Source organism: Pseudophryne corroboree, chromosome 4 (assembly GCF_028390025.1).
Source record: "Pseudophryne corroboree isolate aPseCor3 chromosome 4, aPseCor3.hap2, whole genome shotgun sequence".
Taxonomy (NCBI): domain Eukaryota; kingdom Metazoa; phylum Chordata; class Amphibia; order Anura; family Myobatrachidae; genus Pseudophryne; species Pseudophryne corroboree.
The window spans coordinates 720588264-720601506 of record NC_086447.1 but is presented as its reverse complement, the minus strand read 5'-3'; the positions used below and the strand labels follow the sequence as shown (position 1 = coordinate 720601506).

Genomic DNA, 13243 nt, shown 5'->3' with positions numbered 1-13243 from the left:
CTTGTATTTAAGGGTTTGTAATGATGATGCTACTCTAGTATTTCCGCGGAGAAGCCCTGTCTGCAGCTTTCATAGAATCGCTGAGGCTCATTAGTGTTCCACTGCTGGGAAAATAAGGAGTGTAAACAGTGTTAAATGCAAGTATATACCTATGCTTATACTATACGAAGTATAGTATTACTCATACTATATCCTACTAAATACCTATAAGTATAGTATTGATTTTTTCTCTGACGTCCTAGTGGATGCTGGGAACTCCGTAAGGACCATGGGGAATAGCGGCTCCGCAGGAGACTGGGCACAAAAGTAAAGCTTTAGGACTACCTGGTGTGCACTGGCTCCTCCCCCTATGACCCTCCTCCAAGCCCCAGTTAGATTTTTGTGCCCGGCCGAGAAGGGTGCACACTAGGGGCTCTCCTGAGCTTCTTAGTGAAAGTTTAGTTTTAGGTTTTTTATTTTCAGTGAGACCTGCTGGCAACAGGCTCACTGCATCGAGGGACTAAGGGGAGAAGAAGCGAACCTGCCTGCTTGCAGCCAGCTTGGGCTTCTTAGGCTACTGGACACCATTAGCTCCAGAGGGACCGAACACAGGCCCAGCCTCGGAGCTCGGTCCCAGAGCCGCGCCGCCGGCCCCCTTACAGAGCCAGAAGCAAGAAAAGGTCCGGAAAAATCGGCGGCAGAAGACATCAGTCTTCAACAAGGTAGCGCACAGCACTGCAGCTGTGCGCCATTGTTACTCAGGCACACTTCACACTTCGGTCACTGAGGGTGCAGGGCGCTAGGGGGGGGCGCCCTGAGCAGCAATGTAAACACCTTGGCTGGCATAAATACACCACATATAACCCCCAGGGCTATATGGATGTATTTTAACCCCTGCCAGAACTCACCAAAAAGCGGGAGAAAAGGCCGCCGAGAAGGGGGTGGAGCCCATCTCCTCAGCACACGGGCGCCATTTTCCATCACAGCTCCGCTGGAAGGACGTCTCCCTGACTCTCCCCTGCAGTCCTGCACTACAGAAAAGGGTAAAAAAGAGAGGGGGGCACTAATTTGGCGCAGTTTTAATACTAACAGCAGCTATAAAGGGAAAAGCACATTTTATAGTGGTATTCCTGTCTATATATAGCGCTCTGGTGTGTGCTGGCATACTCTCCCTCTGTCTCCCCAAAGGGCTAGTGGGGTCCTGTCCTCTATCAGAGCATTCCCTGTGTGTGTGCGGTGTGTCGGTACGATTGTGTCGACATGTTTGAGGAGGAAAATGAGATGGAGGCGGAGCAATTGCCTATTATAGAGTTGTCACCCCCTAGGGAGTCGACACCTGAGTGGATGAGCTTATGGAAGGAATTGCGTGACAGTGTCAGCTCTTTACGACAGACAGTTGACGACATGAGACAGCCGGCTACTCAGCTTGTGCCTGTCCAGGGGTCTCAAACGCCATCAGGGGCTTTAAAACGCCCGTTACCTCAAATGGCAGACACAGACACGTATACTGACTCCAGTGTCGATGATGAGGAGACAAACGTGACTTCCACTAGGGCCACACGTTACATGATTGAAGCAATGAAAAATGTATTGCATATCTCTGATAATACAAGTACCACTAAAAAGGGTATTATGTTTGGTGAGAAAAAACTGCCTGTAGTTTTTCCTGTATCCGAGGAATTAATTGAAGTGTGTGATGAGGCGTGGGTTTCCCCCAATAAAAAACTGATAATTCCTAAAAGGTTATTGGCATCGTACCCTTTCCCGCCAGAGGATAGGGCACGTTGGGAAACACCCCCTAGGGTGGATAAAGCGCTCACACGCTTGTCTAAACAGGTAGCACTACCCTCTCCTGATACGGCCGCCCTAAAGGAACCTGCCGATAGAAAGCTGGAGAATATCCTAAAATGTATATACACTCACACGGGTGTTATACTGCGACCAGCAATCGCCTCAGCCTGGATGTGCAGTGCGGGCCTGGCGTGGTCGGATTCCCTGACTGAAAATATTGATACCCTAGATAGGGACAGTATATTACTGACTATAGAGCATTTGAAGGATGCATTTCTATATATGCGTGATGCACAGAGGGATATTTGCCGACTGGCATCAAGAGTTAGCGCGCTGTCCATTTCTGCAAGAAGAGGTTTATGGACGCGGCAGTGGTCAGGTGATGCGGATTCTAAAAGGCACATGGAAGTATTGCCTTATAAGGGGGAGGAGTTATTTGGGGTAGGTCTATCAGACCTGGTAGCCACGGCAACTGCTGGAAAATCCACATTTTTACCCCAGGTAGCTTCTCAACCTAAGAAGACGCCGTATTATCAGGCGCAGTCCTTTCGGCCCCATAAGGGCAAGCGGGCAAAAGGCGCCTCATTTCTGCCCCGTGGCAGAGGGAGAGGAAAAAAGGCTGCAGCAAACAGCCAGTTCCCAGGAACAAAAGCCCTCTCCCGCCTCCGCAAAGTCCTCAGCATGACGCTGGGGCTTTGCAAGCGGACTCAGGCACGGTGGGGGCCCGTCTCAAGAAATTCGAGACGTCTCCCTCTCGCAGTTTCCTAAAGTCTGCTTTACCGACGTCTCCCTCAGACAGGGAGGCAGTATTGCAAGCCATTCACAAGCTGTATTCCCAGCAGGTGATAATCAAGGTACCCCTCCTGCAACAGGGAAAGGGGTACTATTCCACACTATTTGTGGTACCGAAGCCGGACGGCTCGGTGAGACCAATTTTAAATCTAAAATCCTTGAACACTTACATACAAAGGTTCAAATTCAAGATGGAGTCACTCAGAGCAGTGATTGCAAACCTGGAAGAAGGGGACTATATGGTCTCTCTGGACATCAAAGATGCTTACCTACATGTCCCAATTTACCCTTCTCTCCAAGGGTACCTCAGGTTTGTGGTACAGAACTGTCACTATCGGTTTCAGACGCTGCCGTTTGGATTGTCCACGGCACCCCGGGTCTTTACCAAGGTAAGGGCCGAAATGATGATACTCCTTCGAAAGAAGGGAGTTTTAGTTATCCCTTACTTGGACGATATCCTGATAAGGGCAAGATCCAGGGAACAGTTGGAAGTCGGGGTAGCACTATCTCAGATAGTGCTGCGGCAGCACGGTTGGATTCTCAATATTCCAAAATCGCAGCTGATCCCGACGACACGCCTTCTATTCCTAGGGATGATCCTGGACACAGTCCAGAAAAAGGTGTTTCTCCCGGAGGAGAAAGCCAGGGAGTTATCCGAACTAGTCAGAAACCTCCTAAAACCAGGCCAAGTGTCAGTGCATCAGTGCACAAGGGTCCTGGGAAAAATAGTGGCTTCCTACGAAGCAATTCCATTCGGCAGATTCCACGCAAGAACTTTCCAGTGGGACCTGCTGGACAAATGGTCCGGATCGCGTCTTCAGATGCATCAGCGGATAACCCTGTCACCAAAGACAAGGGTGTCTCTCCTGTGGTGGTTGCAGAGTGCTCATCTTCTAGAGGGCCGCAGATTCGGCATTCAGGACTGAGTCCTGGTGACCACGGATGCCAGCCTGCGAGGCTGGGGAGCAGTCACACAGGGAAGAAATTTCCAGGGCTTGTGGTCAAGCCTGGAGACATCACTTCATATAAATATTTTGGAGCTAAGGGCCATTTACAATGCCCTAAGCCAAGCAAGACCTCTGCTTCAAGGTCAGCCGGTGCTGATCCAGTCGGACAACATCACGGCAGTCGCCCACGTAAACAGACAGGGCGGCATAAGAAGCAGGAGGGCAATGGCAGAAGCTGCAAGGATTTTTCGCTGGGTGGAAAATCATGTGATAGCATTGTCAGCAGTGTTCATTCCGGGAGTGGACAACTGGGAAGCAGACTTCCTCAGCAGGCACGACCTCCACCCGGGAGAGTGGGGACTTCACCCAGAAGTCTTCCACATGATTGTAAACCTTCGGGAAAAACTAAAGGTGGACATGATGGCGTCCCGCCTAAACAAAAAATTGGACAGGTATTGCGCCAGGTCAAGGGACCCTCAGGCAATAGCTGTGGACGCTCTGGTAACACCGTGGGTGTACCAGTCAGTGTATGTGTTCCCTCCTCTTCCTCTCATACCAAAAGTACTGAGAATTATAAGACGGAGGGGAGTAAGAACTATACTCGTGGCTCCGGATTGGCCAAGAAGGACTTGGTACCCGGAACTTCAAGAGATGCTCACGGAGGACCCGTGGCCTCTACCTCTAAGAAGGGACCTGCTCCAGCAAGGACCCTGTCTATTCCAAGACTTACCGCGGCTGCGTTTGACGGCAGGGCGGTTGAACGCCGGATCCTGAAGGAAAAAGGCATTCCGGATGAAGTCATCCCTACCCTGATCAAGCCAGGAAGGATGTAACCGCAAAGCATTATCACCGCATTTGGCAAAAATATGTTGCGTGGTGCGAGGCCAGTAAGGCCCCGATGGAGGAATTTCAACTAGGTCGATTCCTGCATTTCCTGTAAACAGGAGTGTCTATGGGCCTAAAATTGGGGTCCATTAAGGTTCAAATTTCGGCCCTGTCAATTTTCTTCCAGAAAGAACTAGCTTCAGTTCCTGAAGTTCAGACGGTTGTAAAAGGGGTACTGCATATACAGGCTCCTTTTGTGCCTCCAGTGGCACCTTGGGATCTCAATGTAGTTTTGGGGTTCCTAAAGTCACATTGGTTTGAACCACTTGAATCTGTGGAGTTAAAATATCTCACATGGAAAGTGGTCATGTTGTTGGGCCTGGCCTCGGCCAGGCGCGTGTCAGAATTGGCGGGCTTTATCCTGTAAAAGCCCTTATCTGATCTTCCATTCAGACAGGGCGGAATTGAGGACTCGTCCTCATTTTCTCCCTAAGGTGGTTTCAGTGTTTCATCTGAACCAACCTATTGTGGTACCTGCGGCTACTAGTGACTTGGAGGACTCCAAGTTGTTGGACGTAGTCAGGGCCTTGAAAATATGTTTCCAGGACGGCTGGAGTCAGGAAATCTGACTCGCTGTTTATCCTGTATGCACCCAACAAGCTGGGTGCTCCTGCTTCTAAGCAGACTATTGCTCGTTGGATTTGTAGTACAATTCAGCTTGCACATTCTGTGGCAGGCCTGCCACAGCCAAAATCTGTAAAAGCCCATTCCACAAGGAAGGTGGGCTCATCTTGGGCGGCTGCCCGAGGGGTCTCGGCGTTACAACTTTGCCGAGCAGCTACTTGGTCAGGGGCAAACACGTTTGCTAAATTCTACAAATTTGATACCCTGGCTGAGGAGGACCTGGAGTTCTCTCATTCGGTGCTGCAGAGTCATCCGCACTCTCCCGCCCGTTTGGGAGCTTTGGTATAATCCCCATGGTCCTTACGGAGTTCCCAGCATCCACTAGGACGTCAGAGAAAATAAGAATTTACTTACCGATAATTCTATTTCTCGTAGTCCGTAGTGGATGCTGGGCGCCCATCCCAAGTGCGGATTGTCTGCAATACTTGTACATAGTTATTGTTAAAACAAAAATCGGGTTATTATTGTTGTGAGCCATCTTTCCAGAGGTTCCTCTGTTATCATGCTGTTAACTTGGTTCAGATCACAGGTTATACGGTGTGATTGGTGTGGCTGGTATGGGTCTTACCCGGGATTCAAAATCCTTCCTTATTGTGTACGCTCGTCCGGGCACAGTATCCTAACTGAGGCTTGGAGGAGGGTCATAGGGGGAGGAGCCAGTGCACACCAGGTAGTCCTAAAGCTTTACTTTTGTGCCCAGTCTCCTGCGGAGCCGCTATTCCCCATGGTCCTTACGGAGTTCCCAGCATCCACTACGGACTACGAGAAATAGAATTATCGGTAAGTAAATTCTTTTTTTTTTTTTTTTTAAATTCCAAATAACAACTTAAGCTGGCAGGAAAACCTGGTTGTTCAACGTGTGTGTTTGTGTGTAGACAACATATAGGGTCCTTTGCTTTCCAGTCCTGTGGATGAAAGGCTGACCAAAATCTTTTTATTATCCACAGTAGTGACCTATTGTAAAATAACACCTACTTGTATGCTCCACAAGCAAGACAACCAAAGTCTGGGGATGCAGAATATCGGAGACACCGTGCCCAAAGTTTGTTACAGAAGATATGCAATGTCATGGAACCCCCCCCCCGTCCCCCATCTTTCCCTGTCGCAAATCAGTAGGATCAGATTGCTTTGTCTTGTCCAAGTGGCCTTACACCTTGTTCCTGCATAATATATTCTCTTATCTATAGGGATTATTATTACAGTATGTGATGTGCAAAGTTGGAAAAAATGCAAGAATCTCAACCACATGTTTAAAGAACACTATGTTTTGTCTTAGGTGAATGATAATTTAAATCTTGACCTATCAGACGATGAGGAGCTAAGGGAGCAACTAGATATGCATTCTATCATCGTATCGTGTATAAATGAAGAACCACTCTTTACAGCGGAGCAGGTAATTGAAGGCCGCCACACAGCTTGCAGGTACTGGACTCTGTTGGAGATTTCAGATGTCCAGTCCGCAAAAGCACTCTGTCTCTGAAGCTCCCCCACTCAGAAGTCTGTCTAGCACAGCTCTGTACAGTAACACGGTCATGCCAGAACCTCAGACCAGCAAACAATGTCAATGCTTGAATGGTCTAATCAAGTAACTCCTTCTCTAACACACCAATTTTAAGCACAGTTAACTGAACAGGGTTTAGCCAGAGAGGTGACAGGCACACGCTACATGTAGTATGTTTGGTTTTTTTCTGGGGGTTTTCTCCCTTTTTTTTTTTTTTTTTTTTTGTAGCCCAGTGAGCAAATACTTTTTTAGTTTGTCCTGTCTTCTAAAGCTGAATTAAACTCCATGTGTCTGTGCGACACAGCGCTGATATGATGTAACAATACATCGCATTCGCATACATACAAACACACACACACACCTTTGCTGCACAACTGCGTGATGTGTCGCTATGTTGGGGGGGGGGGGGGGGGTTTACACACTACATGATGTGTGTAATTTATCTCTCCAAACCTTTTGGTTTTTGATTGTGGTTTAGGTTGGTTGTTTTTTTTGTTTTATATATGCAGCTGAACATAATGTATTGTTGAGGGTACTAAACTACGGTATATTGTTACATATTCTTACCTTACATCTCAGAACAGCTTGAAAGTATCTGAGCCCATTTCTGATTTTCTATGCCATATTTATAGTTGCTGACATAATAATTAAACTACTCTGGTAACAAGTGTGTTATAGTAGATGCTCTACAGTAGACCATTTACTTCACACTCTCTTGAAAAGTTAGCATTTTCACAGCTTATACCCTATAACTTTGCTGGCGACTTTCAATGACATAGGGGGGAGATGTACTAAGTCTTGGAAGGGTATAAAGTGGAGAGAGAGAGAGTACCAGCCAATCGACTCCTAACTGACATGTCATAGCTGTCATTTTTCAAACAGCCTAGGAGCTAATTGTTTGGCAGCTTATATCACCAAGGCTTAGTACACCTGCCCCATAGTCTGTTACCCGTTGATTTGGGTTCATAGTCCATCCAAGTCCATAATGTCCAACAATGTGTCCTCAGTCATGCTTTAATGTTTTTGAAGGTTATTGAAGAAATTGAGGAAATGATGCAGGAATCACCTGATCCAGAAGAGGATGATACACCTTCTCAGTCAGACCGTCTCTCTATGCTTTCACAGGAGGTCCAGTCCCTCAAGAAGTCCTCCACAAACAGTAGCTGTGAAGATAGTAAGTACAGGAACTGATTGGTATTTGACACTCTCACCCACAGTGTGTCAGCGGGCCTAATTCTGAGGCAGACTCTTATGTTGCTGTCCTTGCATCTTGTGCTGTAATCATCTCTATGCTAATGAAGTTATAAAGTCCTTCCCCGGTGTACATCCATGCGTCCAAATGGCAAAGACTAAGATGGCCACTCAGTGTCTATAGACACTGCATTACCTTCTGGTGTGATTTTAGATGCTCCCATCGGTCGCACCTTGTAGACTTGCACTGGCCCTATGGCAGGTGTAGTTTCTCCTTCTGAGCATGGCCTCCTATGTGAGCGGCTGTTCACCCCTAAAACAATCTGTTTTGGGGTTTTTTAGTCACCACCCATTACCTCCAAATAGTCTCATTGGAACGCCCCCTACATTTCTGCTGCTATGTATCTAAACTTGTACTGTGTCTCTGTACAAACAGAATCGTGATGCATGCGTGGCATGACTCCGGCACAGGCAAAATATATTGCTCTGCTACGTTAGACATTGCCACTGCGTCCTAATCACAATTAAGCCCAAGTGGTCACTACTGGCAGTAGGTCAGGCATGGATGGATCCAAGCGTGTTCTCCATCTCTGTCAGGTTCCAACTTATAAACAGACCTGCACTTCAGAACATGCGTAGTAATGAATGTCAGCTAAACAAGCCTTTAATTCCTTGGTTTTTGCGCTCATGTATAATATTTTTATGGAGAATGACGGTTGCTTTGAATGTTGCTGCCTAGTCAGATAAAGTAGTGCTAGTGCTTATTGCATTCTATTGCTCCTATCCTTACACATTGATCTGAAGGAGGAACTCCTTTATACTATGTATACACATAGGGCCTAATTTATGTTTGTATGCAATACCAGGGTTTTCTCAATGGAGCAGTTGTCAGCAGACTGTGCGTGGGCTGTGAACCCGCTGCACACACGCCAAGGTACCTTTGCGATTGCACTAACATTTAATTGCAGAGTGACTGACAGGCAGGGACCATTTGAGGGCATGAACGTGAGAGCGACTGCGTAAACACAGGTGTGTTATAGCTGTTTCCAGGGCGTGTATCTGCCTTCAGCCACGATCATGCATGTAGAGAGACATGGCATCAGTGTAGCTACTGCTGCAGCCAGTGTTTGTAGGCATAGGTCAATCCTAGGAGTCTATGTTCCTCGTTATTGCATCAGTGCTGTATATGAGTACTTTGCTATGGCTCTGGTGGACGTCTATATCCTTTTCAGGCTAGCAGCTTAACTTGCAATGATTAGCAGTTCCGTAACCTAGAAAAGTGCTGCAGTTTATGCATTTGCATGCAAAAATTTAATTAGGCCCATAGTGTATGCAGCACCTCTCAAAGCTTAATGCATATAGTGTGATAGGGGAATAGTTACCCCTTCTATTCATTGTGTCAGTACTGGAGCATTGAACTCCATATCAGGGTCCAGAAATTTGAGCCTTGAAAAGGAAAATCTTTGTGAGAAGTCTTTTCCAAAAGAGAAATCAACCCTGTTTTGTAGTCTGTGATCACCTTTATTTTGAATCTACTTTTGTGTGTTACTTGTAACCAGTTCAGTGGCAAAATATATATCAACCTATATGTGACCTGCTTTATTTACACATAAAGGCATTCTCCACACTGTCCGGTTGTATGATTCTACATATGACCTGTTGTAGCACTATTGTAGAAATCCTTCTTCCTTCCCTTTCTTTCTTTCTCTGACGTCCTAGTGGATGCTGGGACTCCGTAAGGACCATGGGGAATAGCGGCTCCGCAGGAGACAGGGCACAAAATAAAAGCTTAAGGATCAGGTGGTGTGCACTGGCTCCTCCCCCTATGACCCTCCTCCAAGCCTCAGTTAGATTTTTGTGCCCGGCCGAGAAGGGTGCAATCTAGGTGGCTCTCCTGAGCTGCTTAGAATAAAAGTTTAGTTTAGGTTTTTTTTATTTTCAGTGAGTCCTGCTGGCAACAGGCTCACTGCATCGTGGGACTAAGGGGAGAAGAAACGGACTCACCTGAGTGCAGAGTGGATCGGGTTTCTTAGGCTACTGGACATTAGCTCCAGAGGGACGATCACAGGTTCAGCCTGGATGGGTCACCGGAGCCGCGCCGCCGTCCCCCTTACAGAGCCAGAAGAGACGAAGAGGTCCGGTGAAATCGGCGGCAGAAGACATCCTGTCTTCAGACTAAGGTAGCGCACAGCACCGCAGCTGTGCGCCATTGCTCTCAGCACACTTCACACTCCGGTCACTGAGGGTGCAGGGCGCTGGGGGGGAGCGCCCTGAGACGCAATATAACAGTATATGCCTTAGGTGGCAAAAAGAATACATCACATATAGCTCCTGGGCTATATGGATGTATTTTAACCCCTGCCATTTTTACACAAAAAAGCGGGAGATAAGGACGTCGTGAAGGGGCGGAGCCTATCTCCTCAGCACACAAGCGCCATTTTCCCTCACAGCTCCGCTGGAAGGACGGCTCCCTGACTCTCCCCTGCAGTCCTGCTTCAGAATCAGGGTAAAAAAGAGAAGGGGGGGGCATTTTTGGCAGCAAATAACGATAATAACAGCAGCTATAAGGGAATAACACTTATATAAGGTTATCCCTGTATATATATATATATATATAGCGCTGGGTGTGTGCTGGCAGACTCTCCCTCTGTCTCTCCAAAGGGCTAAGTGGGGTCCTGTCCTCTATCAGAGCATTCCCGGTGTGTGTGCTGTGTGTCGGTACGCGTGTGTCGACATGTATGAGGAGGAAAATGATGTGGAGGCGGAGCAGTTGCCTGTGTTGGTGATGTCACCCCCTAGGGAGTCGACACCTGACTGGATGATTGTATTTAAACAATTAAGTGATAATGTCAGCAATTTGCAAAAAACTGTTGACGACATGAGACAGCCGGCAAATCAATTAGTGCCTGTCCAGGCGTCTCAGACACCGTCAGGGGCGCTAAAACGCCCGTTACCTCAGTGGGTCGACACAGACCCTGACACAGATACTGAGTCTAGTGTCGACGGTGACGAGACAAACGTAATGTCCAGTAGGGCCACACGTTACATGATCACGGCAATGAAAGAGGCATTGAACCTTTCTGACACTACAAGTACCACAAAGAAGGGTATTATGTGGGGTGTGAAAAAACTACCAATAGTTTTTCCTGAGTCAGAGGAAATAAATGAGGTGTGTGATAAAGCGTGGGTTTCCCCCGATAAAAAACAGCTAATTTCTAAAAAATTATTAGCATTATATCCCTTCCCGCCAGAGGTTAGGGCGCGTTGGGAAACACCCCCTAGGGTAGATAAGGCGCTCACACGTTTATCTAAACAAGTAGCGTTACCGTCTCCTGATACGGCCACCCTCAAAGAACCAGCTGATAGAAGGCTGGAAAATATCCTAAAAAGTATATACACACATACTGGTGTTATACTGCGACCAGCAATCGCCTCAGCCTGGATGTGCAGTGCTGGAGTCGCATGGTCGGATTCCCTGACTGAGAATATTGATACCCTGGATAGGGACAATATTTTGTTAACTATAGAACATTTAAAGGATGCATTACTATATATGCGTGATGCACAGAGGGATATTTGCACCCTGGCATCAAGAGTAAGTGCTATGTCCATCTCTGCCAGAAGAGCGTTATGGACGCGACAGTGGTCAGGGGATGCGGATTCCAAACGGCACATGGAAGTATTGCCGTATAAAGGGGAGGAGTTATTTGGGGCTGGTCTATCGGACCTGGTGGCCACGGCAACGGCTGGAAAATCCACCTTTTTACCCCAGGTCACTTCACATCAGCAGAAAAAGACACCGTCTTTTCAAACTCTGTCCTTTCGTTCCCATAAGTACAAGCGAGCAAAAGGCCACTCCTTTCTGCCCCGGGGCAGAGGAAGAGGAAAAAGACTGCACCATGCAGCCGCTTCCCAGGAGCAGAAGCCCTCCCCTGCTTCTGCCAAGTCTTCAGCATGACGCTGGGGCTTTACAAGCAGACTCAGATATGGTGGGGGCCCGTCTCAAGAATTTCAACGCGCAGTGGGCTCACTCGCAAGTGGATCCCTGGATTCTACAGGTAGTATCGCAGGGGTACAAACTGGAATTCGAGGCGTTTCCCCCTCGTCGGTTCCTGAAGTCTGCTTTACCAAAGTCTCCCTCCGACAGGGAGGCAGTTTTGGAAGCCATTCACAAGCTGTATTCCCAGCAGGTGATAATCAAGGTACCCCTCCTGCAACAAGGAAAGGGGTATTATTCCACGCTGTTTGTGGTACCGAAGCCGGACGGCTCGGTGAGACCAATTTTAAATCTGAAATCCTTGAACACTTACATAAAAAGGTTCAAATTCAAGATGGAGTCACTCAGAGCAGTGATAGCGAACCTGGAAGAAGGGGACTATATGGTGTCTCTGGACATCAAAGATGCTTATCTCCACGTCCCAATATACCCTTCTCACCAAGGGTACCTCAGGTTTGTAGTACAAAACTGTCATTATTAGTTTCAGACGCTGCCGTTTGGATTGTCCACGGCACCTCGGGTCTTTACCAAGGTAATGGCCGAAATGATGATTCTTCTACGAAGAAAAGGCATTTTAATTATCCCTTACTTGGACGATCTCCTGATAAGGGCAAGATCCAGGGAACAGTTAGAAGTCGGAGTAGCACTATCTCAGGTAGTGTTACGTCAGCACGGGTGGATTCTAAATATTCCAAAATCGCAGCTGATTCCAACGACACGTCTACTGTTCCTAGGAATGATTCTGGACACAGTCCAGAAGAAGGTGTTTCTCCCGGAGGAGAAGGCCAGGGAGTTATCCGAGCTAGTCAGGAACCTCCTAAAACCAGGCCAGGTCTCAGTGCATCAGTGCACGAGGGTCCTGGGAAAAATGGTGGCTTCTTACGAAGCGATTCCATTCGGAAGATTCCATGCAAGAACGTTTCAGTGGGATCTACTGGACAAATGGTCCGGATCGCATCTGCAGATGCATCAGCGGATAACCCTGTCGCCAAGGACAAGGGTGTCTCTCCTGTGGTGGCTGCAGAGTGCTCATCTACTAGAGGGCCGCAGATTTGGCATTCAGGATTGGATCCTGGTAACCACGGATGCCAGCCTGAGAGGCTGGGGAGCAGTCACACAGGGAAGGAATTTCCAGGGCTTGTGGTCAAGCATGGAAACATCTCTTCATATAAACATTCTGGAACTAAGGGCCATTTACAATGCCCTAAGTCAAGCAAAACCTCTGCTTCAGGGTCAGGCGGTGTTGATCCAATCGGACAACATCACGTCAGTCGCCCACGTAAACAGACAGGGCGGCACGAGAAGCAGGAGGGCAATGGCAGAAGCTGCAAGGATTCTTCGCTGGGCGGAAAATCATGTGATAGCACTGTCAGCAGTGTTCATTCCGGGAGTGGACAACTGGGAAGCAGACTTCCTTAGCAGACACGACCTTCACCCGGGAGAGTGGGGACTTCATCCAGAAGTCTTCCACCTGATTGTAAACCGTTGGGAAAAACCAAAGGTGGACATGATGGCGTCACGTCTAAACAAAAAACT

The 13243-nt window shown here is 47.8% G+C and overlaps 1 protein-coding gene across 2 annotated transcripts in view; it reads left to right on the top strand.

The window, feature by feature from the left end:
* Positions 1–13243, top strand: part of FEZ2 (fasciculation and elongation protein zeta 2) — a 198642-nt gene that overhangs the window by 97060 nt on the left and 88339 nt on the right. For both annotated transcript variants that reach the window (XM_063918036.1, XM_063918037.1), the window contains exons 3-4: positions 6295–6411; positions 7549–7693. In XM_063918036.1, the coding sequence (XP_063774106.1) occupies positions 6295–6411; positions 7549–7693 (262 nt within the window). The remainder of the gene's footprint in view (positions 1–6294; positions 6412–7548; positions 7694–13243) is intronic.